The sequence below is a fragment of the Loxodonta africana genome, chromosome 3 (assembly GCF_030014295.1).
Source record: "Loxodonta africana isolate mLoxAfr1 chromosome 3, mLoxAfr1.hap2, whole genome shotgun sequence".
Taxonomy (NCBI): Eukaryota; Metazoa; Chordata; class Mammalia; order Proboscidea; family Elephantidae; genus Loxodonta; species Loxodonta africana.
In genome coordinates, this window is record NC_087344.1 from 10,219,710 (window position 1) to 10,246,985 (window position 27,276).

At 41.9% G+C, this 27,276-nt stretch overlaps 1 protein-coding gene across 6 annotated transcripts in view; it reads right to left on the reverse strand.

Moving 5' to 3' along the window:
- Window positions 1-26,010, reverse strand: part of LOC100664982 (adhesion G protein-coupled receptor E4-like) — a 106,143-nt gene extending 80,133 nt beyond the window's left edge. For 2 of the 6 annotated variants that reach the window (XM_064280417.1, XM_064280420.1), the window contains exons 1-5: window positions 25,938-26,010; window positions 18,752-18,808; window positions 17,540-17,572; window positions 6,722-6,865; window positions 648-980 (exon numbers count right to left, since the gene is read on the reverse strand). In XM_064280417.1, coding sequence (XP_064136487.1) covers window positions 648-980; window positions 6,722-6,865; window positions 17,540-17,572; window positions 18,752-18,808; window positions 25,938-25,941 — 571 coding nt within the window. In that variant the 5' untranslated portion in view covers window positions 25,942-26,010. The remainder of the gene's footprint in view (window positions 1-647; window positions 981-6,721; window positions 6,866-17,539; window positions 17,573-18,751; window positions 18,809-25,937) is intronic. The other 4 variants (XM_064280416.1, XM_064280418.1, XM_064280421.1 and 1 more) reach the window with 4 other exon arrangements.
- Between the last annotated feature and the right edge of the window lie 1,266 nt (window positions 26,011-27,276).

Below are 27,276 nucleotides of genomic sequence, written 5' to 3' on the forward strand. Positions count from 1 at the left end.
TCTCAGGTCACTCATTCAGCTGTTGCTATATTTCCTAAGAAGCTGTGAACATTGGCTTCCAGGAGGAAGAGTTAACTTATGCACAGCATGCAAAATAGAACAGGAGGTGTTTAAACTAAATCAAGCCAACTAGAAAACTTATCATAGAAAGAAGTACCCACATTCACTAGATTTCCTTATGGGCCCCCAAAAAAACCCACTGCCGTCGAGTCAATATAGTGACCCTATATAGGACAGAGTAGAACTGCCCCATGTGGTTTCCAAGGAGCACCTGGTGGATTCAAACCGCTGACCTTTTGGTTAGCAGCTGTAGTTCTTAACCACTATGCTACCAGGTTTTCCACTTATGGGCCAGTGAATGTTTTTTCACGGACCAACTAACATTTCTGAAGCGCTGCTTCGGGAGGTAGTCTGCTGACTGCAAAGACCTTCTAGCCTGGTGCCTTGAATCAAGCTTGGAGTTAGCACCTCATCTACATACATAAAAGCTTTCCTACTTTCCAAGAGCAACGGTTATTAAAAAACGGGAATGGAGGGTCTCCTCTTTTTCTATTCAAGGAAAAGAGAAAATTATTACCAAACAGAAAACTTTGCATCTCAGTTCACCCTCACGCAATGACCAAAGGAAGAAAGAAGACTCCACTCACCTCTTTTAATCTCCAATGATATGATGTGTTTCTGATCCTTAAGCCGACCCCCGCGCTGAATACGACAACAGTACAGGCCACTGTCTGCCTTGACTGCATTCTCTATAGTCAAAGACACATCCCTTGCCGAAAGGGATCCGTTTAGCGTATAACGGTAGTCCTTCTGAAAGGTGACATGGGATCCATTAGTCCAGACCATTGCCTCTAGGCACCCAAGAAGAGGACAAGTCCCTCGGCCCCAACACATGGTCGTGAGCGTTCCTGAATACGTGCAGGGTAGGGTGACAGGCTGACCCACGACTCCGCACACTTCTAAATAAGTAATTGGAGCGTCTGCAAATAAACGGAAGAGAAACAGAGAATGAGGGCTCAATATTGCTCAAACAATGTTTTTTTTTTTCTTTTTTCCACTTTCTTATTTATTTCTTTCCATGTTTCCTTTGTATATTTTATTTGGTTTGTAATCATGTGACTTTATAGCTTGAATTTTAAAAATGAATAATTATAAGCATTTTTCTACTTTAAAAAAGAAGTATCCACTGGAATGTAAAAATATCCACAACGAACTCTCTAGTAGCTAATATCATGACCTGAAATAAAAAGTAAAGCTGCAATGCCAATTTACAAATTCTAAGAAAAAGAGAAACTCAGCTTACCAAGTGAGAAGACTTTCATTGGCATAGATTTTTTTTTCTTTAATTTGAAAATGAGTGGTTTAATTTGCCCCAAATATGATAAAACCAATGAAGAAACATGTTAAATCCTGCAAAAGCCAGATGTTGCATTTCTGTGAATTACAAATACCATCCTGGTTAAGCACTCATTGATGAAGACCAAAGCCGACAGCCTTCAGTATGGATTACACTTCAATATAAACAAAACAAAAATCCTCACAACTGGACTAATAAATAACATCATGATACATGAAGAAAATATTGAAGCTTTCGAGGATTTCATTTTACTTGGATCCACCATCAACACCCATGGAAGCAGTAGTCAAGAAATCAAACGATGCCTTGCATTGGGCAAATCTGCTAGAAAAGACCTCTGTAAAGCAAAGAGGTCACTTTGAGGACAAAGGTGAGCCCAACCCAAGCCATGGTTTTTTCAGTCACCTCACATGCATGTGAAAGCTGGACAATGAAGAACAAGGAAGACCAAAGAAGAAATGACATCTTCGAATTATGGGGTTGGTGAAGAATTTTGAATATACCATAGACCGCCAGATGAAAGAACAAATCTATCTTGGAAAATGCGCAGCCAGAATGCTCCTTAGAAGCAAAGATAGCAAGACTTTGTCTCAAGTACTTTGGACATGTTATCAGGAGGGACCAGTCCCTGAAGAAGGAAGTAGAGGGTCAGCGAAAAAAAGGAAAATCATCCAGGAGATGGATTGACACAGTGGCTACAACAATGGTCTCAAATACAAGGAAGATTGTGAGGATGGCGCAGACTGGGCAGTGTTTGGTTCTGTTGCACGTAGTGTTGAGTCAGAACCCACTCAACAGCACCTAACAAAAATGGTGGCTCTATGTTTAAATTTTTGAGGAATTGCCAACTATTTTCCACATTGGTGTACCATTTTGCATTCCCTCTAGCAGTGGACGAGGGTCCCTATTTTTCTACATCCTTACCAACATCCAACATTTCTTATGCTGTTTGGGGCCCAGGATCCATGTCCCTGTATCTTTTGCCCTCTTTGTTAGCACTGTCAATAAGTCAATTAGAGAAAATTAACGTGGCAGCTGTTTTCCTAATGCAGACACCTGCTTATTGCAGTGAACCTGGCTACCACAAGCACAGAGAGCAAGCCACAGGATCACTTTCAGATGGTAAATATTACTGGACACCTTTGGCTTCGCTGGACATGTACTGTTTAATTAAGTGTAATGGGTGGAGAGCAGAGATTTACCTATGGAAAACACACCAATGACTAGTACTGACATTGTGCCCCTGTCCAAAGCTCTGACACTTGTTTTTACACTACTTTACCATAGTAAACCCTCCCTCCAAAAAAAAAAAACCCGTTGCCGTCAAGTCACTTCTGACTCATAGGGATGCTATAGTGACATAAGTCAAGCTGGTTAATCTTTTACGTCACATGTTATGGCACTGTTACCTGAATAAGGTTCTTGCCTGTCACTGGTCAAGAATGAATAGTTAAGGCACACGGAATTTTCCGCATGAGCAAAGCTTTATTGAAGAGGCTCGCAAGCGGAGATGAAAAGGGCCTAAGCAACGCATACCCCACGTCTCACAGAACAAAAGACCAGCCTGGGTTTTTAAAAGTTCTCGGGTGGGAAAAGATTCATGTTTATTTATAAGCATTAGGCGGAGATATGTTAACTATGTGCAGCAGCTTTCCAAGATGGCTCCTGTCCCGGAGGCCTCTGGGGTTCTTAGCAGGACTTATTATGCGGTGTTGAACATGTACAGTCTCCCAGCTGCTGCTGCAGCCCTCCTCACTGCTCCTGGTGGAAAGTCACACGGCAGTCACAGGTGGATGTTGTGTGCATGTCCCTGGGGCTGGTTTTCTCCCACTGCTTCTGAAAGACAACTTTAAAGAAGTTTGCGTGCTGTTTTCTGATGTTCTGCCCCTTTGTTCTGTGCAATGGCTTTGTTTCTGCACCCTGGTCCATTTCTTGTTACTTCGTTTGCAGATTTGGGGTCCCCTCTGTTCCATGTCTTAGCACTACATGAAAATTACAACGGCACCTTCCTTGCCTTCGCTGATCCAAATTGGTCTATGATGTGCTCGAAGTCATTTTTCCCCCTAGTTTCTTCTCTTTCTATCCTCAGAAGAGCAAGATCACACAGTCTTCTTGATCCCTGTTGTTGTTAGGTGCCGTCGAGTTGATTCTGACTCATAGCGACCCTAAGCACAACACAACAAAATACTGCCCGGTCCTATGCCATCCTTACAGTCATTATGCTTGAGCTCATTGTTGCAGCCACTGTGTCAATCCACCTCATTGAGGGTCTTCCTCTTTTCCGCTTACCCTGTACTCTGCCAACCATGATGTCCTTCTCCAGGGACTGATCCCTCCTGACAACATATCCAAAGTACGTAAGACGCAGTTTCGCCATCCTTGCCTCTAAGGAGCATTCTGGCTGCACTTCTTCCAAGACAGATTTGTTCGTTCTTTTGGCAGTCCATGGTATATTCAATATTCTTCCCCAACACCACAATTCAAAAGCGTCAACTCTTCTTCGGTCTTCCTTATTCATTGTCCAGCTTTCACTTGCATATGATGTGATTGAAAATACCATGGATTGGGTCATGCACACCTTAGTCTTCAGGGTGACATCTTTGGTCTTCAACACTTTGAAGAGGTCCTTCGCAGCAGATTTGCCCAATGCAATGCGTCTTTTGATTTCTTGACTCCTGCTTCCATGGCTGTTGATTGCGGATCCAAGTAAAATGAAATCCTTGGCAACTTCAATCTTTCTCCATTTATCATGATGTTGCTCATTGGTCCAGTTGTGAGGATTTTTGTTTTCTTTATGTTGAGGTGTAGTCCATACTGAAGGCTGTGGTCTTCGATCTTCATTAGTAAGTGCTTCAAGTCTTCTTCACTTTCAGCAAGCAAGGTTGTGTCATCTGCATAACCCAGACTGTTAATGAGTCTTCCTCCAATCCTGATGCCCCAATCTTCATACAGTCCAGCTTCTCGTATTATTTGTTCAGCATACAGATTAAATAGGTATGGTGAAAGAATACAACTCTGACGCACACCTTTCCTAACTTTAAACCAATCAGTATCCCCTTGTTCTGTCTGAACAACTGCCTCTTGATCTATGGAAAGGTTCCTCGTGAGCACAATTAAGTGTTCTGGAATTCCCATTCTTCGCAGTGTTATCCATAGTTTGTTATGATCCACACAGTCGAATACCTTTGCATAGTCAATAAAACACAGGTAAACATCCTTCTGGTATTCTCTGCTTTCAGCCAGGATCCATCTGACATCAACAATGATATCCCTGGTTCCATGTCCTCTTCTGAAACCGGCCTGAACTTCTGGCAATTCCCTGTCGATGTACTGCTGCAGCCGCTTTTGAATGATCTTCAGAAAAATTTTGCTTGCGTGTGATATTAATGATATTGCCCTATAACTTCCACATTCGGTTGGATCACCTTTCTTGGGAATAGGCATAAATATGGATCTCTTCTAGTCAGTTGACCAGCAAACAGTCGTCCTTACTTCTTGGCATAGACGAGGGAGCACCTTCAGTGCTGCATCTGTTTGTTGAAACATCTCAATTGATATTCTATCAATTCCTGGAGCCTTGTTTTTCCCCAATGCCTTCAGAGCAGCTTGGACTTCTTCCTTCGGTACCATTGGTTCCTGATCATATGCCACCTCTTGAAATGGTTGAATATTGACTAATTATTTTTGGTATAATGATGCTTCTTTTGATGCTTCCTGCGTCGTTTAATATTTTCCCCATGGAATCCTTCACTATTGTAACTCGAGGTTTGACTTTTTTCTTCAGTTCTTTCAGCATGTTCTTCCCTTTTGGTTTTCCATCTCCAGCTCTTTGCACATGTCATTATAATACTTTACTTTGTCTTCTCGAGACGCCCTTTGAAATCTTCTGTTCAGTTCTTTTACTTCATCAATTCTTTCTTTTGCTTTAGCTGCTTGACGCTCAAGAGTAAGGTTCGGAGTCTCCTCTGACATCCATCTTGGTCTTTTCTTTCTTTCCTGTCTTTTCAGTCACCTCTTGCTTTCTTCATGGATGACGTCCTTGATGTCATTCCACAACTCGTCTGGTCTGTGGTCACCAATGTTCAATGAGTCAAATCTATTCTTCAGACGGTCTCTAAATTCAGGTGGGATATACTCGAGGTCATATTTTGGATCTCGTGGACTTGCTCTGATTTTCTTCAGTTTCGGCTTGAACTTGCATATGAGCAATTGATGGTCTGTTCCACAGTCGGTCCCTGGCCTTGTTCCGACTCATGATATTGAACTTTTCCATAGTCTCTTTCCACAGATGTAGTCAATTTGATTTCTGTGTGTTCCATGTGGTGAGGTCCGTGTGTACAGTTGCTGTTTATGTTGGTGAAAGAAGGTATTTGCAATGAAGAAGTCTTTGGTTTTGCAAAATTCTATCATTTGATCTCCGACATTGTTTCTATTACCAAGATCATATTTTCCAGCTACTTACTGATCCTTCTTCTTTGTTTCCAACTTTCAAATTCCAATCACCAGTAATTATCAATGCATCTTGATTGAGTGTTCGATCAATTTTAGACTGCAGCAGCTGATAAAAATCTTCTATTTCTTCACCTTTGGCCCTAGTGGTTGGTGCGTAAATTTGAATAATAGTCATATTAACTGGTCTTCTTTGTAGGTGTATGGGTATTATCCTATCACTGACAGCGTTGTACTCCAGGATAGATCTTGAAACGTTCTTTTTGACGATGAATGCAACAGCATTCCTCTTCCAGTTGTCATTCCCAGCATAGTAGACTATATGATTGTCCGATTCAAAATGGCCAATACTAGTCCATTTCAGCTCACTAATGCCTAGGATATTGATGTTTATGCGTTCCATTTCATTTTTGACAATTTCCAATTTTCCTAGATTCATACTTCGTACATTCCAGGTTCCGATTATTAATGTATTTTTGCAGCTGTTTCTTCTCATTTTGAGTCGTGCTACATCAGCAAATGAAGGTCCCGAAAGCTTTACTCCAACCACTTCATTAAGTTCAACTCTACTTTGATGAGGCAGCTCTTCCCCAGTCATCTTTTGAGTGCCTTCCAACCTGGGGGGCTCATCTTCCAGCACTATATCAGACAATGTTGTGCTGCTATTCATAAGGTTTTCACTGGGTAATGCTTTTCAGAAGTAACCTACCGGGTCCTTCTTCCTAGTCTGTCTTAGTCTGGAAGCTCAGCTGAAACCTGTCCTCCATGGGTGACCCTGCTGGTAGGTGAATATCCGTGGCACAGCTTCCAGCATCACAGCAACACACAAACCCTCACAGTACAACAAACTGATAGACACGTGGGGGTCTTGACCCATGGAGGCTCTCAAATATGAAAGCATTAGCTTTAACTCACTGAATGATCTCTCACAGCTGGAGACAGAAACTGCGATGGTTAATAGAAACTGCTCAGTCCAACTCCCCTTCTCTCTCTTCAAGTGGCACACAGGGCATGTGCCACAACAAAGCAGGGAGCATAGGCCCTGAGATCGGAGGGTACCTGTTTGAGAAATAGCAAGGAGACTTGTGTGGCTAGAGTAGAAGCAAGTAAAAGAAAAATAGACTATTCTATCAGGGAGGTAATAGGGGGTTGGATGTGAACCTAGAGACTTAGTAAGACAGGGAACAAAGGGGCCCCCAAATCTGCAAACAAAGTAACAAGAAATGGGCCAGGGCACAGAAACAAAGCCATTGCCCAGAACAATGGTCAGGGTATCTAAAAGCAGCCCTCAAATTTCTTTGAAGTTGCCTTTCAGAAGCAGCTGGAGAAAACCAGGCCCAGGGACATGCTCAGAAAGTCCACCTGTGACTGCTGTGTGACCTTCCACCAGGGGCAGTGAGGGGCTACAGACCCCGCTGGGGAATAGAACCCAGGGAGTGAGAGACTGTGCAGGAGCGACACCCCATAATAAGTCCTGCTACGAACTCAGAGGCCTCCAGGACAGGCGCCATCTTGGAAAGCTGCTGCCCGCATACCTTAGTTAACATATCTCTGCCTGTGTCTATGAATAAACATGAATCTTTTCCCACCCAAGAACTTTTAAAAACTCAGGCCTGTCTTTTGTTCTGTGAGATGCAGGTATGTGTTGCTCTAGGCCCTCCTCGTCTCTGCTTGCAAGCCTCTTTAATAAAGCTTTGCTTGCGCGGGAAACTACGTGCCTTACCTGCTCATTCTTGACCAGTGAGAGGCAAGAACCTCATTCCAGTAACAATTTCTTAGCTACACATCTCCAATTGCTGGTGACAGCACAGTTGATATGTGGACTGTTGGTACTAGAAGACCTGGTGCTTATTGGCCCTGTGATCTTGGGCTGGTCACCTAGATTCAGTTCCGTTATTTGTAGAAAAGGGGCAATAAATAGTATCCATCTCTTAAGGTTGTGACATGAGATTATGTAGGTAAAGTGCTTAGCCCAATGCCTGGTGCACAGTATGCCTTCCGTAAGTGGTACCAGCAACTGTATTGCTAAGCATCAGTACTAATAAGACGACAGTGGTAAGTGCCCGGTTGAACTGCTTGCTCTGGGAAGAAAAAGGAGATCAACTGCAAGAGCACTGACCCCAGATTGGAAACCATCCTGTCACCAGAGCTGTGTGCCCTGGGGACTGTGCCACAGAGGGCTTGTCTCAGACAATCTCTCAGGTTCCTAAATTAGCCTGAGGCCAGCTACTTCGCTCTCAGGCCTGGGAGCTTCTGCCCTGCCCAGATGTCCACCTTCTGTGGGGTAACTGCTACTCGTTTCAGTGGCACTTTCTCTGCAAGCCTTCCTTCCCCTTGTTACCGATTTAGGGTCCTTGCCCTGGAGCAGTCAGGCAGCCAATGAAACAGCCAGTGAGAAAGTTTATTAAGGAGATGTATACATCCCTGGGGACCCAGTGACCCAGCAGCAACACAGGCTGTCTCTATGGAGTAGTCCCAAAGTGCAACTTTACATTAGAGCTTATATAGGATTTTACAAGGATTAGAAGTGTCTTAGTAGTCTGCAGATGGCCTGGCTGGAGGAGTTATTCATTACAAGATAGTGATAAAAGACTGTTTTTCAGACTAAAGAAATACATGCCAGACATCTCTTTATCAGACTAAAGGTATACATATCAGACACCTGGGCTTTGTTTTTCCTGTGGCAGGTTGTAAGTCACAGGTGGTGGACAGAACAAAACAAAGTTATTTGCATCAGATTCCCCTTGAGAACAGAAACCCAGACAAGGATGCTGTTTATCACCACTCTTACCCAACATTGTGCTGGAGGTCCTAGCCAGAGCTATTTGGCTAGATAAAGAAATAAAGCACATCCAGATTGGCAAGGAAGAAGTAAAAGTATCTCTATTTGCAGATGACATGATGTTATACACAGAAAACCCGAAAGAATCCTCAAGAAAACTGCTGAAACAAATGGAAGAGTTCAGCAGAGTATCAGGATACAGGATAAACATATAAAAATCACTTGGATTCCTCTACACCAACAAAGAGAACATCGAAGAGGAAATCACCAAATCAATACCATTTATAGTAGCCCCCAAGAAGATAAAATACTTAGGAATAAATCTAACCAGAGACTTAAAAAAACCTATGCAAAGAAAACTACAAGACACTAATGTAAGAAACCAAAAGAGACTTACATAATTGGAAAAACATACTTTGCTCACGGATAGGAAGACTCGGTGTTGTAAAAATGTCTATTTTGCTGAAAGCGATCTATAGATACAATGCAATTCCAATTCAAATTCCAATGACATTTTTTAATGAGCTGGAGAAACAAATCACCAACCTAATATGGAAGGGAAAGAGGCCCCAGATAAGTAAAGCATTACTGAAAAAGAAGAACAAAGTGAGAGGCCTCACACTACCTGATTTTAGAACTTATTATACTGCCACAGTAGTCAAAACAATCTGGTACTGGTACATCGACAGATACATAGACCAATGGAACAGAATTAAGAAACCAGACATTAATCCACCCACATATGAGCAGTTCATATTTGACAAAGGCCCACAGTCAGTTAAATGGGGGAAAAGACATTCTTTTTAACAAACTGTGCTGGCATAATTGGATATCCATCTGCAAAAAAATGAAACAAGACCCATACCTCATACCATGCACAAAAACTAACTCAAGATGGATCAAAAACCTAAATATAAAATCTAAAACGATAAAGATCATGCAAGAAAATATAGGGACAACACTAGGAGCCCTAATACATGGCATAAACAGTATACAAAATATTACTAACAATGCACAAACACCAGAAGGGAAACTAGATAACTGGGGGCTCCTAAAAATCAAACACCTATGCTCATCCAAAGGCTTCACCAAAAGAGTAAAAAGATTAACTACAGACTGGGAAAAAGTTCTTAGGTATGACATTTCTGATCAGCGTCTAATCTCTAAAATCTACATGATCTTGCAAAAACTCAACAGCAAAAAGACAAATAACCAAATTAAAAAGTGGCCAAAGGATATGAAGATATTCAGGCAGCTAACAGATACATGAAGAAGTACTCATGATCATTAGCCATTAGGAAATGCAAATCAAAAGTACAGTGGTATACCATCTCACTCCAACATTGGTGGCATTAATCCAAAAAACACAGAATAATAAATGCTGGAGAGGTTGTGGAGAGACCGAGACTCTTAGACTCTGCTGGTGGGAATGTAAAATGTTACAACCACTTTGGAAATTGATTTCGCACTTCCTTAAAAAGCAAGAAATAGAACCACCACACAATTCAGCAATCCCACTTCTTGGAATATATCCTAGAGAAATAAGATCCTTTACGTGAACAGATATATGCACCCCATGTTCACTGCAGCACTGTTTACAATAGCAAAAAGATGGGAGCAACCAAGATGCCCACCAACGGATGAATGGATAAATAAATCATGGTATATTCACACAATGGAATACCACGCACCAATAAGGAACAATGATGAATCCGTAATACAGCTCGTAACATGGAGGAATCTGTAAGGCATTAAAAAACCAAAAACCAAACCCATTGCCATCAAGTCAATTTCGACTTAGAGCGACCCTACAGGACAGAGTAGAACTGTCCCATAGAGTTTCCAAGGAATGCCAGGTGGATTCAAACTGCCAAACTTTTCGTTAGCAGTTTTGTTAGCACTTAATTAACATGCCACTAGGGTTTCCCTGGAAGGCATTATGGAGAGTGAAATTAGTTGTAAAAGGACAAATATTGTATGAGACCACTAAACACAAGAAATAGTTTAAACACGGAAGAAAATATTCTTTGGTGGTCAGGAGGGTCGGGAGGGAGGGAGAGAGAGGGGTATTCACTAATTAGATAGTAGACAAGAACTATTTTAGATGAAGGGAAAGACAACACGCAATACAGGGGAGGTCAGCACAACTGGATGAAACCAAAAGAAAAGAAGTTTCCTGAATAAACCGAATGCTTTGAAGGCCAGAGTAGCAGGGGTGGGGGCCTGAGAGCCATGGTTTCAGGGGACATCTAAGTCAATTGGCATGATAAAATCTATTAAGAAAACACTGCACATCCCACTTTGGTGAGTGGCATCTGGGTCTTAAACGCTAGCAAACGGCCATCTAAGATGCATCAATTGGTGTCAATCCATCTGGAGCAAAGGCGAATAAAGAACACCAAAGACACAACATAATTATGAGCCCAACGAACAGAAAACCCCAAAACCCATTGCCCTAGAGTCAATTCCAACTCATAGCGATCATATAGGACAGAGTAGAACTGCCCCATAGAGTTTCCAAGGAGTGCCTGGTGGATTCAAACTGCTGACCTTTTGGTTAGCACCCGTAGAACTTAACCACTATGCCACCAGGGTTTCCAAGAGACAGAAAGGGCCACATAAATCAGAGACTACATCAGTCTGAGACCAGAAGAGCTAGACAGTGCCCGGCCACAACCGATGACCACCCTGACAGGAAACACAACATAGAATCCCTGATGGAGCAGGACAGCAGTGGGATGCAGACCTCAAATTCTCATTTTTTTTTTTTTTAATGGTCTAAATGAGACTAGAAGTGCCCTGGAGGTCTTGGTCCCCAGAACTGTTAGCCCGAGACTGTAGCCATTCCCAAAGCCAACTCCTCAGACCGGGATTGGACTGGACTATAAGACAGAAAATGATACTGGTGAGGAGTGAGCTTCTTGGCTCAAGTAGACACATGAGACTGTGTGGGCAGCTCCTGTCTAGAGGGGAGATAAGAAGGCAGAGGGGACAGAAGCTGGCTCAATGGACACGGGGAATACAGGGTGGAGAGAAGGTGTGTGCTGTCTTATTAGGGGGAGAGCAACTAGGAGTACGTAGCAAGGTGTATATAAATTTTTGTATGAGAGACTGACTTGATTTGTAAACTTTCACTTAAAGCACAATAAAAAAAAAAGCATGGAGATGGCAACAACTACTACTAGTACTTCCTTTACTCCTCGTAGTTACAACTGTTGAATGCCTAATTAGGAGCTTTGTTAACAACCTCATATCCAGTATTTTATTTAATCCTTGTTTAATCCAGTATCTGGTATACAGTAGGTACTCAAAAAGTATTTGTTGAATGAATCAATGATAATTTCCTTTTCATAGGTAAGTGGTAGAATGCCTAACTCTGAAGTTCAGCTTCTTTTCTTTTGTATTTGTTGTGTGGTGCTGTTAAGTTGGTTCTGGCTCGTAGTGACCGTAATGTACAACAGAAGAAAACACTGCCTGGTCCTGTGTCATCCTCACAATTGTTGTTATGCTTGACCCCATTGTTGCAGCCACTGTGTCAATCCTTCTCCTTAAAGATCTTCTTTTTTGCTGACCCTCCACTTTACCAAGCATGATGTCCTTCTCCAGGGACTGGTCCTTCCTGATAATATGTCCAAAGTACATGAGATGTAGTCTCACCGTCCTTGCTTCCAAGGAGCATTCTGGTTGAAGTTCTTTCAAGACAGACTTTTCTGTTCTTTTGGCGATCCATGGTATATTCAGTATTCTTCAATAACACCACAATTCAAAGGTGTCAGCTCTTCTTGGGTCTTCCTTATTCATCATCCAGCTTTCGCATACATTTGAGGTGATTGAAAACACCATGGCTTGAGTCAGGCACACCTTAGTCCCAAAAGTAACATCCTGGCTCTTCAACACTTTAAAAAGGCCTGTTGCAGCAGATTTGCCCAATGCAATGCTTCGTTTGATTTCTTGACTGCTGCTTGCATGGGTGTTGATTGTGGATCCAAGTAAGATGAAATCCTTGACAACTTCATGAAATTAATTAGATAAAACTATGCAGTTCAGGAAAGATGGAAAAGATATGGGAAGTGGACAAACTTAAGAGACTATTGTAATTGTCCAGACAAAGACCACATGGGCCTAAATGGAGCTGGTATAGAAAGAATGAAGAACAGAAGATGGGTGTGAGCAACATAACTTGTAGGTATATTTGAATAGAGAAGGAAAAATCAGCAACGAATCCTAGATATTTACCCTAGCAGAGATATGAAATTATTGCTAAGACCAAGAAGTTAAGAAGGGGGAGAAGAAATGTCTGCTTCTGCCCTGTTTGGTATAGGGAGGAAAGAGCATCGTAGATGCTGGGGCTGTGGTCTTGGTGAAACAATTGTATATAATTAATCTATGGAGACCTGGTGATGCAGTGGTTAAGAGCTTGGCTGCTAACCAAAAGATAGGCAGTTCAAATACACCAGCCACTCCTTCGAAACCCTGTAGAGCAGTTCTACTCTGTCCTATCTATAGGGTTGCTATGAGGTGGAATCAGCTCCACAGCAAATGGATTAGTTTTTTGTTTTTTTGGTTTCTGGTGGACTCTTCCTTTGAGCCTTGAAAAAGTGGGGCATCTGCTCCACATATTCTTCCAAATAATCCCTTGCCCATTTTTTTTCCTCCTACTGAATTGACTAGTTGTTTAGAGATTATTTAGATTGAAAATAATCTATTAAGAGCTTTTGGATCCACCTTGGTGTGTATACCAAATTTTTCTGGCATTCTCCTTTGATTCTAAAATAAATTTTCATCAATGATCCCAAGAACGTAACGGGGTAGACAGGCAGATATGATCATTTCCATTTTAGAAATGGAGAGACTGAGGCCGAGTCGTAATCATCTCAGGCAGAGAAGACACGACATTGGTAGGAGCTGAGTGTCTTGTATGTCTGAGGTGTGTTCCTCCATGGTGCTAGAAGGCCTGGGTTTTCTCTGGTCTGTTCTGCAGAGCAATCTTCATGTTAGAGCAGAACAAACATTCTTTGCCTGCTTCATCCAATGTGGTGTGCTTTGGCAGGGAGCCTGCTGAGTTGGAGAAGTGACTGACTAAGTGCTTAGATTATTAAGCACTGCAACAGCTTACAATTGGGGCACTTAATGAAATGATTTCTCAGCAAAGCTTTACATCAGGAAATTAACCAGAGGCAATATAACCTAACACTCAGTTTTATGTCTTTTTGTTCACATTTCTTAAAAAGAAAATTGAATTAAATAGAGGACGATGTGGAAATATTGTATGACCATCTAAAGACTCAATAAGAAATACAACTCGTGTTAATTCAATTAATTTGAGCAAACACATTATTACTTTAACTTAAAAAAAAAAAGTCTGACTCCCTAGTATGGGGTTTTTCAATCACCTCATATGCATGTGAAAGCTGGACAGTGAATAAGGAAAACCTAAGAGGAGTTGATGGCTTTGAATTATGTGTTGGTGAAGAATACTGATTTTATCATGAACTGCCTGAAGAACGAACAAACTTGTCTTGGAAGAAGTGCAGCTAAAACTCTCATTATAAGTAAAAATGGCAAGACTTCATCTCACATACTTTGGACATGTTATCAAGAGGGACCAGTCCCTGGAGAAGGAATCCTGCTTGGTAAAATAGAGAGTCGGCAAAAAAGAGGAAGACCCTCAGCCAGATGGATTGACACAGTGGCTGCAACAATAGGGTGAAGCATAGCAACGATTGTGAGGATGGTGCAGGACCGGGCAGTTTTTCGTTCTGTTTGTACATAGGATCACTATGAGTCAGAACTGACTTGACGGCACCTAACAACGACAACACTAGCATCAAGGCCAATAATTAACTAAAGTAAAATAAAATGTGCTTTGGTCAGGAATGGAAGGGGAAAGCCTTAATTTCCCTTTTACAAATGTTTGTCATCACTTCTTCTGCCCCCATTTCCTTTCTCCTCTTTCTTTAATTCCTGGTCTCGTTTTCTTTCTTACTCTCCTGATTCATTTCTTTAGGTTTCTGGAAGAGAGGAAAGGAGCAAGGAAATACCCTAGAAAAACAGAAGAGGAAGAAATGAGACAGCATGATAAGGATATGACTGCAGAGGGGCTAAAGCGTCATAAGGAAAGAGGTCAGATGTTTGTATAAATGACTAGAGTCTTGGTTTATTAAGAACTTGCTATGCACCAGACATCAACAACAAAACCCAAGAATATTTATAAAAATCTCCAGGACTCAACAAGGTAAAATTCGTAATGTATAAAAAAAAAAAAAAAATGTATAGGATACATAAAAAAAAATCATCAGACACACAAAAAAGCAGGAAAATGCATCACGTAGGGAGAAGAAAAATCAATAAATAGAAACAGACCCAGAAATGATACAGATGAAAGAATTTGTAGACATGAATATTGAAACAGTTGTTATTGTTAGGTGCCTTTGAGTTGGTTCTGACTCATAGCAATCTGTAAGACAGAACAAAACACTGCCCTATCCTGCGCCATGCTCACAATCATTGCTATGTTTGAGCCCATTGTTGCAGCCACCAGGGCTACCAGGGCTCTTGAAATGTTTTTTTTTTTTTTTATGACTGCGACACCACTCTTCTTCAATTTGTCCTTCCTGGCATATTAGACCATATGATTGTCTAATTCCAAATGGCCAGTACCAGTCCATTTCAGCTCACTAATGCTTAAATGCATTTCATTTCATTTTTGATGACTTCCAGTTTTCCTAGATTCATACTTTGTACATTCGACATTCTAATTATTGTTGGGTGTTTGCATTAATCATCAAATGAAGGTCCCGAAAACTTTACTCCATCCACGTCATTAAGGTCTTCTCTACTCTGAGGAGGCAGCTCTTCCCAGTCGTATTTTGAGTGCCTTCCAACCTTAAATTTTTTTTTTTTTTCCAACCTTAAGGGCTCATCTTCTGGCACTATATCAGACAGTGTTCGTCTGCTATTCGTAAGATTTTCACTGGCCAATCTTTTCAGAAGTAAACCATCAGGTCCTTCTTCCTAGTCTTTCTTGGTCTGGAAGCCCAGCTGAAACCCATTCATCATGGGTGACCCTGCTGGTATTTTAAATACAGGTGGCATAGCTTTCAGTATCACAGTAACATGCAAGCCACCACAGTATGACAAACTGACAGAAGCTTAGTAAAGGAAAATGTCCAGGTATCTGTTTTTCTTCAAGTGACCCTTCAAGTCATCCCTGAATCCAGTTCACAGGATAACAGTCCTCATACTTCCATCATTAACCTCTGAATCTCCTGCCTTGAAGCCATGACTTTTCTTTGACCAGGAATTTCAGAGCTGTGCCCTGCTTACTAGATTGTTTTATTCTGCTGTTGAATTGAAGGAATTTCATTGTCCCAGAACCCCCTGTTTTTTCCTATAGGAAGCTGAATTTTCCTGCAGTAGTGGGTTCTAACTGCATGTCCTGACCAGGCTTGGATTTGATCCCGGCCTCTCCCTTCCACACTAAAAAGGTAGGTCTTTGTTGTTTATGATGATATTTATCTGAGTGGCTTAATGTAACATTTGGCTTTTTTCCTTTAAAAAAACAAAACAAAACTGTGACTCTTCCTATTGATTCCAGTTCTTTGCTGTCTTCCCTCGTTTCTACAGTTGGAATGACACCTACCACTAACATAATGGAGAGAATAAATGAAGAGATCGGTGTTTGTGAAATGCTTGGAAGAAATGCACTGAGTCGTTGCCTATAAACACTGAATATAAAGGGAAATTAAGGATGAGATCTGGGTTGTTCTGACCCAAACAAAACATTTTCTTGAAAAATACAGATGACGGAGGAAAAGTTTTTGATTGCTTGAATGACTGAACTTAATGTTGGTAGGATGAGAGACCCACATAATCCCTTATTTTATCCGTTTGATTTTACAAATACCAATGCAGGTTATAAAGCAGAAGGCATTGTAAGGGTTACAAAAGGAAGAAGAGAGGAGATTTGGAGACTTTTTAATGGAGTATTCATGTTTTCCACTCCAAGGAAAAGATCTTTTCTCCTCTTGTTCAATAATAGTATTCACCTTTTAATGGATCCTTCTAAATAGCTCTAGAAAACTCATGAGGTGTGAGAAGATGCATCTGCTTTGGACCTCAGGAAGTAGAAAGTGGGAGAAGAGTTACAAATACAATGGTATGTATTATTAATGAATCACCCTGAGGCGGTCCTTAAAGACTGCTTGAAAATGCCTATGGGCTTAGGAGACGCTAATCTAAAAAAGGGTCCGTCTTGGAAGAAGTACAGCCAGAATGCTCCTTAGAAGCGAGGATGCAAGACTTCATCTCAGCTAATTTGGTCATGTTATCAGGAGGGACCGGTCCCTGGAGAAGGACATCACACTTGGTAAAAAAGAGGGTCAGCGAAAAAAAGGAAGACCCTCAACGAGATGGATTGACACAGTGGCTGCAACAATTATGAGGATGGTGCAGGACTGGGCGGTGCTTCTTATGTTGTATATAGGTCGCTCCGAGTTGGAATCAACTCTACAGCACCTAACAACAGCAAATCTTTATCAGAGCAGATCGTCGGGTCTTTCTTCTGCTGAGCTACTGGGTGGGTTGAAGTGCCAACCTTTCACTTAGCTGTTGAGCACTTAACCGTTGCACCACCAGGGCTCCTTCCATAAAGATGTCAGCCAAGAAACCCTATGGAGCACAGCTCTTCTCTGTAACACATGGGATCACCACGATTTGGAACTGACTCAGTCACAACAGGTTTTGTCATTTGCTTAGCACCAGGCATGGCGCAAGGTAAGAGCTAAATAAATGGGTTGGTGATGGAGAGGAGGAAATCAGTCCTTGGGGACTCAAAGGAGTAAGCAGGACATGACAGGGACTCAGTTGCAAAGGGCTCCTTCCCTCTCCTGGAGGAAGGCTCCAGATCCCGATTTTTTTCGCCCTTGGCCTTTGGCCATGAGTAGACTTACCTCCTCCTGACAGAGCCAGCAGGATGCTGAGACCTGGAACAGAGAGGGGAGGGGACAGTTCAGACGGGGAATGCCCAGGGCTCTGCTGGGCGCCTTTTCTCTTGCTGCTCAGCTATCCACACTAGCTTCACTGCACACTCCCTGCATGACAAACACCAGGTCGTCATATATTACTGAGGCATGAGTGTAACACGTGGCTGGAGCTTGTGTCTTCGTTTCTGACATTCCAGCAGCTATTTCAGCTTTTTCTCCAAGTCTGGCATCAAAAGTTGTCTCCTTTCTATATTCAACAGTAGAGCTTTATCAAGAAGCCCTAGTGGTACACCTGCTAAGGGTTCAGCAGCTCGCGAAAAGGTTGGCGGTTCAAACCCACCAGTGGTTCTGCAGGAGAAAAGTTCTGGCAATCTGTTCCCATAAAGCTACAGCCAAGAACACCCTAGAGGGCAGTGCTACTATGTCACATGGGGTAGCTATGAGTTGGAACCCACTTGGCTGCACCCAACAATCACAATATCTTTACTAGTCTGTGCTTCTAACTTAGCAGCGTCCATCAGAATTATAACGTGATTTTCTGATACCAGCTACAACATGGATAATCTTGAAAACATTATGCTGAGTGAAATCAGCCACAAAAGCACAAATGTTGTATGATCCCATCTACATGAAGTATCTGTTGTCAGCTGCCGTCAAGTTAGCCCCTGAATCATGGCAACCCCATGTACAATGGGATCAGACCTTTGTGATCATAGGGTTTTTCACTGGCTAGTTTTCGGAAGCTGATAGCCAGGTCTTTCTTCCTAGATCATCTTTGTCTGGAAGCTCTGCTGAAAACTGTTCAGCACCCTGGCAACATTCAAGCTTCCACTGACAGTTGAGGTGCACTGGCTGGGAATCAAACCCAGGTCTCCCACATGGAAGGCGAGAGTTCTACCACTGAGCCACCACTGCCTCATCCCACAGCCCTAACCCTTCATCAACACACCCTTGACTCTCTTCTCCCTTTCCTGCCTCTCTTGGGCTTTCTGGGGTCACCATCCAAATAAACTGCTTGCACCCAAGTCCTTGTCTCAACGCCTTCTTTGGGGAGCCCAACCCAAAGACTCGGTGTGGAAGATACTAATAGGACCAGCTGATATCTCTGGAGAAAGTGACAAATTTGAGGGAGCAACCAAAGTTAGCATGCCCGGGGAGGATGTTCTTTGTTACACTCACCTGAGAAGAGGAGCAGGTAATTGCTGCCCATAGCGCTGAGACCCAGGCGGCCACAACCTGAGATAATAAGGAGGATGTTAGTTGCTATTGTTGTAGTTGTTGAGTGCCATCTAATTGATTCTGGCTCATAGCGACCCCACAGGACACAGTAGAACTCCCCGCATAGGGTTTCCTAGCCTGCAATCTTGACAGAAGCAGAATGCCAGGTCTTTTCTCCTGCAGATCGGCTGGTGGGTTTAAACTGCTAGCTAACCTTTCATGTAGGAGCTGAGCATTTTACCATTGTGCCCCCAGGGCTTCTTTAGCATAATATACACAGTGAAAAATATATGTATATAATATATATGATATTTAAATATACAATCTTATCTAAATACAATCTGTAAATATACAAATACATATATAAGCATAATATATCAATACAATTACATATAATAAAAACATAATGTGGAGTCCCTGGGTGGCACAAACTGTCAAACATTCAACCACTAACTGAAATGCTGGCGGTTCCAACCCACCCAGAGGTGTCTTGGAAGACAGGCCTGGCGATCTGCTTCCAAAAGGTCACAGCCTTGAAAACCCTGTGAAGCACAGCTCCACTCTGACACACATGGGGCCACCATGAGTCAGAATCGGCTTGACAGAAACTAACAACAACAACATATATAAATACAGGGGTCCCTATGTGTAGTGCAAAAGGTGTTTTGAACCCACCCAAAGGTGCTTTGGAAGACAGGCCTGGTGATCTGCTTCCAAAAGGTCACAGCCTTGAAAACCCTCAGAGCACAGTTCTACTATGCACACATGAGGTCACCATGAGTTGCAGCGACTCAACAACTGTTTTTTAAAACATATATACAGATATATAAACACAATTTATAAATATACAATTTATAAATTATAAATAATAAATAAATAATATATAATTACGTAATATATAATTGATATACAATATATTTATATAATAAACTACCCCTAAATGTTAATATTCCATACACAACTTTATCGGTAGAGGTGTGTGTGTGTGAGTGTATCCATTCACAAAGTCACACATAGGTACATGTACGAGCACATGTAAAGTTACCCAGTGCATGCAGATATGTGTATATGATCTTGTACCTGCATGAGATCCCTGGAAGACGCCTAAGAAACTGCTAACACCATTTGCCTTTGAAAAGAGGATCTGAATGCCTGGGAGGCAGGACAGGAAGGAGACATTTCACAGTTTGTCTTTTTGTACCTTCTGAATATTGAACCAAGTGATTGTATTTTATATTAAAAAATAGTTTCTAAAACAGAAAATAGTTTAAGTGTTAGACATCACTGAAGTCCCTAGGTGGTGCAAACAGTTAATGCACTCAGCTGCTAACTCAAAGGTTGGAGGTTTCAGTTCACCTAGATGCACCTTAGAGTCCTGGTGGCGAAGTGATTAAGCGTTCAGCTGCTAACCAAAAGGTCGGCAGTTCAAATCTACCAGGCACTTCTTGGAAACCCTATGGAGCAGTTCTCCTTTGTTGTATAGGGTCTCTATGAATCAGAATCTACTGTTTTTTGTTTTTTCTGATTTAGTGGCACCTCGGTAGAAAAACCAAAACGCAAACCTGTTGCCATCGAGTTGATTCCCACTCATAGTGACCGTGAAGGTTAATATTGTGTGTCATACTGGCTGGGCCATGATTCTCAGTGTTTATACATGATCACTCCCATGATGCAATCTGCTGTGAGCAGCCAATCAGTTGAAAGGGATTTTCCTTGGGGATGTGGACTGCACCCGAAAATAAGCAGAAGTGCTGGCTTTTTGCTTACTCTGGTTCCTGTGGCTGACTCCTGTTCATTTGATCTCTGGCTCAGTTTATCTGCAGATCATGGGATTCATTGATCTTCACAGCCTGAGACTGGAAGCCCTGCAGCCAGGTGAATCAAGGGACCCCTCTACCCTGATCCACAGACTTGGGACGTTTCAGCCTCTACAGTCGCATGAGCCGTCTCCTTGATATAAACCTCTCTCTCTATTTATATTTATACGTTTTACTGGTTTTGCTTCTCTAGAGAACCTGGCCTAAGACAGTGACCCTATATAAGAATCGTCCTAATGTTATGTCAGTGGGTAATTGGGCTTAGGTTAAAACTTTTGGGGCACATTAGCAAAGAGAATATCCTCTACAAGCCTGTTAAGCCTCTCAAGTGGCACCATTGGTGATAAAGACATTGATGGAGAAGATGCACCTAAATAGTTTGAAGACAATCACTTCACAAAATATAAGCAGGAGGAAAGGCAACATTTAAGTATGTGTGATGAAAATAATTCAATGACATAAAAAAGTGGTTATGGGAGGCTATTAAAATACCGTAGAAACTGGCTATTAAAATGCACCTGAAAAATGTTGAATTGATGACTGTGTTTTCTGTATGTTTACAACAATAAAAAAATAACATAGGAAGCAATTGTGATATAGCATTGGAATAAAATGCCAGTCGTAGAGCAAAATACATAATGTCACATTTAAAGGAATTACAAATGCTAACGGGAATGGCATCATGAGTGATTCTTAAATTTCTTCTTATTCAGCTGTAACTCTAAATTTTATACATTATTTTGGTGGTAAGAAAATAATAATGGTAATAAATAGTGATGGTGGTGGTGGTGGAGGTGATGATGGTGAACATGACAGTAACGGTAGTGGTGGTAATGTTGATGGTAGTGGCCATGGTGTTGATGGCATTTGTGGTGATGGTGAACATGATAATAATGGTGGTGGTGGTAGTGAAGGTGGTGATGGTGATAGTGATGGTGGAGTGTTGGTCGTAATGATGGTGATAGTGGTAGAGGTGATAGTGATGGTGGTGGTTGTAGTGGTGATGGTGATGGTAGAGTATCGGTGGTGATGACACTGATGGTGGAGTGTTGGTGGTGACGGTGGTGGTAATGGTGGCGATGGTGATGATGGTGTTGGTGGTGATGATGATTGACATGACAGAAATGGTGATGGCGGTAATAGATGGTGGATGGAAGATGGTGGAGATGGCATAGCTGGTGATGACGGTGATGATACTGGTGGTTACAACAGTGGTCATGGAGATCACTCATGCTTCCTCCATGACTCCAATTATAACCATGACTTTCCATGTCGAGAACTGACCTCTTACTCAGTAGTGATGAAAACTGAAAAGGATCCTGTGAAGCCCCCACAGTAACAAAGCAGTGCTCTGAAAGGGACCGTCCCAGAGGAATCTCTGATTCCTGACAGCCCTGAACCGGTTACCTGCACATTACACATTGGAACCTTGGATGTAAATGAAATTTTGCTATAGAGGCTTCTTTTATCCCCTCCTTTATCACTTGCTAAAAACAGTTGTGAAACTTCTTCTATGGGCCAAGAACCTTATTAAGTGCTTTGCAAATATCATCTTTGTAAATAATCCTAGAAGCTGGACTATATGAAGAAGAATGGGGCATCAGGATTAGAGGAAGACTCATTAAAAACCTGCATTACACAGATGACACAGCCTTTCTTGCCGAAAGTGAAGAAGACTTGAAGCACTTACTGATGAAGACCAAAGACCACAGCCTTCAGTATGGATTACACCTCAACATAAAGAAAACAAAAATCCTCACAAATGGACCAATAAGCAACATCATGATAAACAGGGAAAAGATTGAAGCTGTCAAGGATTTCATTTTACTTAGCTCCACAATCAACAGCCATGGAAGCAGCAGTCAAGAGATCAAAAAGCACATTGCATTGGGCAACTCTGCAGCAAAGGACCTCTTTAAAGTGTTGAAAAGCAAAGATGTCACCTTGAAGACTAAGGTACACCTGAGCCAAGACATGGTATTTTCAATCTCATCATATGCATGTGAAAGCTGGACAATGAACAGCTTTGGAAGGAAGACAGAAGAAGAATTGATGTCTTTGAATTCTGGTGTTGGTGAAGAATATTGAATATACCATGGAATGCCAAAAGAACAAACAAATCTGTCCTAGAAGAAGAACAACCAGAATGCTCCTTAGAAGCAAGGATGGCGAGACTGCATCTTACATACTTTGGACATGTTGTCAGGAAGGGTCAGTCCCTGGAGAAGGACATCATACTTGGTAAAGTAGAGCATCAGCAAAAAAGAGGAAGACCTTCAGCGAGGTGGACTGACACAGTGGCTGCAAAATGGGCTCAAGCATAACAATGATTGTGAGGATGGCACAGGACCAGGCAGTGTTTTGTTCTGTGGTACGTAGGGTTGCTATGAGTCAGGACTGGATTGCACCTAACAACAAATATCATCTCATTGAAAGCTCACAACCACCCAATGTTATAGAAGTTATATTTAACTCTCCACTTTTCAGAAGAAGAAATGGAGGTTCAAAGAGATTATATGACTAGCTCAAGGTACTGTTGCTAACAAAATGCAAAGCTAAGACTTGAACAAAATCTGCCTGAGTCCAAAGTCCATGTCCACCACCACGAAAAGGTCATAAATTCCAGTGCCTTCTGGGAGCTAGACATGAAACATAGATGAGGCCACTGGTGAGAAGCAAGGAGCCCTGGTGGTGCAAGGGCTAAGCACTCGGCTGCTAACTGAAAGGTTGGTAGTTTGAACATACCAGGCACTCTGCGAGAGAAAGACCTGGCAATCTGCTCTCATAAGAATTACATCACAGCCTAGGAAACCCTATAGGGCAGCTGTAAATCGACTTGATACCTAGTCTAAAATATACTGTAGAAATTCCCACTATTAAGAAACCCTGTCCAGGTAAGAACAATTGCTTTCTGAGGCCTCGTTGGAAACCAGTTTTACTGAAGAGGGTGTTTTATGTAAAAGAGGTAATACTACTTTCCAAAACAGCAGAAGCTTCTAGCAAAGCTTATTTGGAGACATTTTGGTCATGACCCCAAAAGGAAATATTACAGTGATGATATACAGCATGGATGTATGGATACTTACATATATGTATAGAAATATACATTTATACGTATATTGTACATATATACACGTGCTTATATGTAACAAAATATACACATATAATACACACTTTTTTTTTTTAGGAGCGCTGGTGGTGCAATGGTCAAGTGTTCAGCTGCTAACTGAAAAGTCAGCAGTTTGAAACCATCAGCGGCTCCACAGGAGAAAGATGTGGTCGTCTACTTCCGGAAAGATTTACAGCCTTGGAAACTCTATGCAGCAGTTCTACTCTGTTCTATAGGGTAGCTACGAGTCAGAAGTGACTCAATGGCAGTGGGTTTATAGAAATATATATGCATATACACATACATATTGTGTGTATACATCTGTCTTATTCTTCTAGGGCTGCTCGAACAGAAATACCACAGGTGGATGACTTTAACAAAGAGAAATATATTTCCTCACAGTAAAGTAGGCTAAAAGTCCAAATTCAAGGCATCAGCTCCAGGGGAAGGCTTTCTCTCTCCGTCGGCTCTGGAAGAAGGTCCTTGTCCTCAACATTCCCATGGTTGAGGAGTTTCTCAGGTGCAGGGATCCCAGGTCCTAAGGATGTGGTCTGTTCCTGGTGCTGCTTTCTTGGTGGTATGAGGTCCCCCACTCCCTGTTAGCTACCCTTTCCTTTTATCTCTTGAGAGAGAAAAGGTTGTGCAGGCCACACCCCAGGAAAACACCCTTTACCTTGGATCAGGGAGGTGACCTGAGTAAGGGTGGTGTTCCAATCCCTCCCTAATCCTCTCAACATAAAATTACAATCACAAATGGAGAACAACCACAGAATACTGGAATCATGGCCTAACCAAGTTGATACACACATTTTTGGGGGGACATAATTCAGTCCATGACGACATACACGTGTACGTATGTATACATAAGCATAATATGTGTATGTAGTTGTGTGCCACTGAGTGCATTCCAACGATGGCAACCCTACATAACAGAGTTAACTGCCCCATAGGGCGTCCTAGGCTGTAATCTTTACAGGGAGCCCTGGTGGTGAAGAAGTAGGTCATCAGATCTTTTCTCCTGCGGAGCTCCTGGTGGGTTCAGACCTTTTGGTTAGCAGCTGAGTGCTTAAACATGCACCACCAAGGCTCCTTAACGTGTGTGTATATGTGTTAGAGTAGAACTTTACTCTGTAAGGTTTTCAATGGTTGTGATCTTACAGAAGTAGATTGCTAGGTCTTTCTTCTGCAGCACTGGTGGGTGGATTTGAACTGTCAACCTTTCAGTTATAGATAGATAGATAGATAGATAGATAGATAGATAGATAGATAGATAGATAGATAGATAGATAGATAGATAGATAGATAGATAGATATAGCTATATACCCCTGGATGGCACAAGCAGTTTGCAGTTGGTACTAACCACATATATATAGAAAGAGAACTAAACCAGGCTTCACAAAACAGGACTCACTACATAGAATATCTGATATTTTATAATTAAGGTCCTTTTTGTTTCTTTCAGGAGTCCTGGTGGTGTAGTGGTTAAGAGCCACGTCTGCTAACCCAAAGGTCAGCAATTTGAATCCAACAGGTGCTCCTTGGAAGCCCCACAGGGCAGTTCTGCTCTGTCCTATAGGACCACTATGAGTCAGAATTGATGCGATGGGTTTGTTTTTTGTTTGCTTTTGTTTCTTTTAATGCTGCTTGTTACCCACTAAGTTGGTTTCCTGACCTCCTAGGGAGTCACAACCAGCTGGTTACAAAACACTGACCTGTACATCTCTTTACTTTGGCCATGAAGACAACATACAACCCTTCATTGTAAACCTGGCATTTAATGTGCTCATGTGTTTATTTTGGGGGGGTGAGGTATGCAGCACTTCAAAAGGTATGTTAATTCACTAAGGAGCAACTCCCTGACGGTTTCATACCTTGCTTTCCACATTTAAAATAACGTATTGGTCACACTCTGAGTTTGTCCAGCCTTTCTCAGAACTTTGTCAATTTAGTTCACCTTAAGCCCACTAATTCACAACTTACTATCTTTTTTTTTTTTTAAAGCATCTCAGTATATTCCACTCTATCACAAAACAACACACACATTCCTCGCCCAAGGAGAAGTGGAAAATTTAAAGAGAGATAGACGCCCAGACAGTAGCTTTCAAGAAATAAAATATCTGGATATGGAAAATTCTAGAAGCAGAACATTTTCTAGACCCATGATCACAGTGAAACATTTTCTACTTTCTACTGGAAGACAATAAAGAAGATCCTACTTACCCATCAAGATGAAGAGATCTGGCTTCTCATCCAGACTTGTGGCAACAAAAAGGAAGTACGTCTCTTTTTATTTTGCATCTCCAGTTCCGCAAGGAGGTTTGTGGGTGGCTAAGATGGCTTGGGCGTGTTGGTTGGGGAGTCTGCACAATGCTGGGTCCATTAGTTCTCTTTTAAGTGTCATTTACATAGTACATTGGAGGGGGCATCCCTAAGTGCTTTGGGAAATGAATTTGGAAACAAGGATGGTGTCCAACGGAAAATAAACTAATGGAGGCTGGTGCCAACTCCCAGCCAGGCTAAGAAAATGGATCCAACTTTGAAAGGGGTCCTTTAGTTGGTGAACTTCTTAGTAAAAGAGTTAGTATGGGAAAGAGTCAGCAGCGCTATGTATTTATTACCCAGTTCCCTATTACCAAACCACTTCTCAGTTTGCCCCTTTGGGAAGTGACTTACCCATAGTCTTCGTCTTTAAGATAGGGCAACCCATCTGATCTTCATGCCTGGTAAGGAGCCCTGGTGGCACAACGGTTAAAAATGCTCAGCTGCTGACCTAAAGGTTGGTCATTCGAATCCCCCCTCCCCTGCGGCCACAAGGAAGAAAGACCAAGTGGTCTACTCCCCGAAAGATTACAGACAAGAAAACCCCACGGGTAGGCTCCACCTTGCCGTATGGGGTCACTGTGAGTCAAATATCAACTCCACGGCCCTAATAACACATGACTGTTAGAAGTCTCGACTGGTCTCTTTAGCATGCTGTCCTGAAATTTTCATCTTAATTGTATTAGAAGAATCTTAGTAAGATTCGGCACAAATATAAGAAATGTACAGTAGTTTGGCAAATCCAAATACACACCTAGTGATCTCCCCCTTGTTTCGATTTTAGTACCTTTATGAAGCATGCCTTTATTATTCCTAACATTAGCATCTTCGTTTTCCATTTATTTTTGGCAATTAGAGTCAATAATTGAATAAAAATTTCAAATAATCATCCAGATATGGCTGTATAGGTTGTCTGGCACCCTTCCATGTAGCACTCCAAATGTTTGCTGCATTAGTGAAAGAGGGTCTAAGCCTGTCACTGTCTGCTGTCCCAAAGTGTAAGTGTCTGAATGTTAGACTGAAATACCTAAACCCCAGAGAAGTCCCTGAAATTCTGAGCATTCCACATGGTCACAGTTCGTTTCTGCTTGTGGTAGATCATTTGTGTAAACACATGTGACAAGTCCCCACCTTTGAATGGAGTCCTATCACAGGGACTCTGAGTTTGCCTTTGGACAAGAGCTAATAAGAGGGGAGCAGAGATTTGAAAAGTGCTTGCTCATTGTGGTTCGCTCTCTTG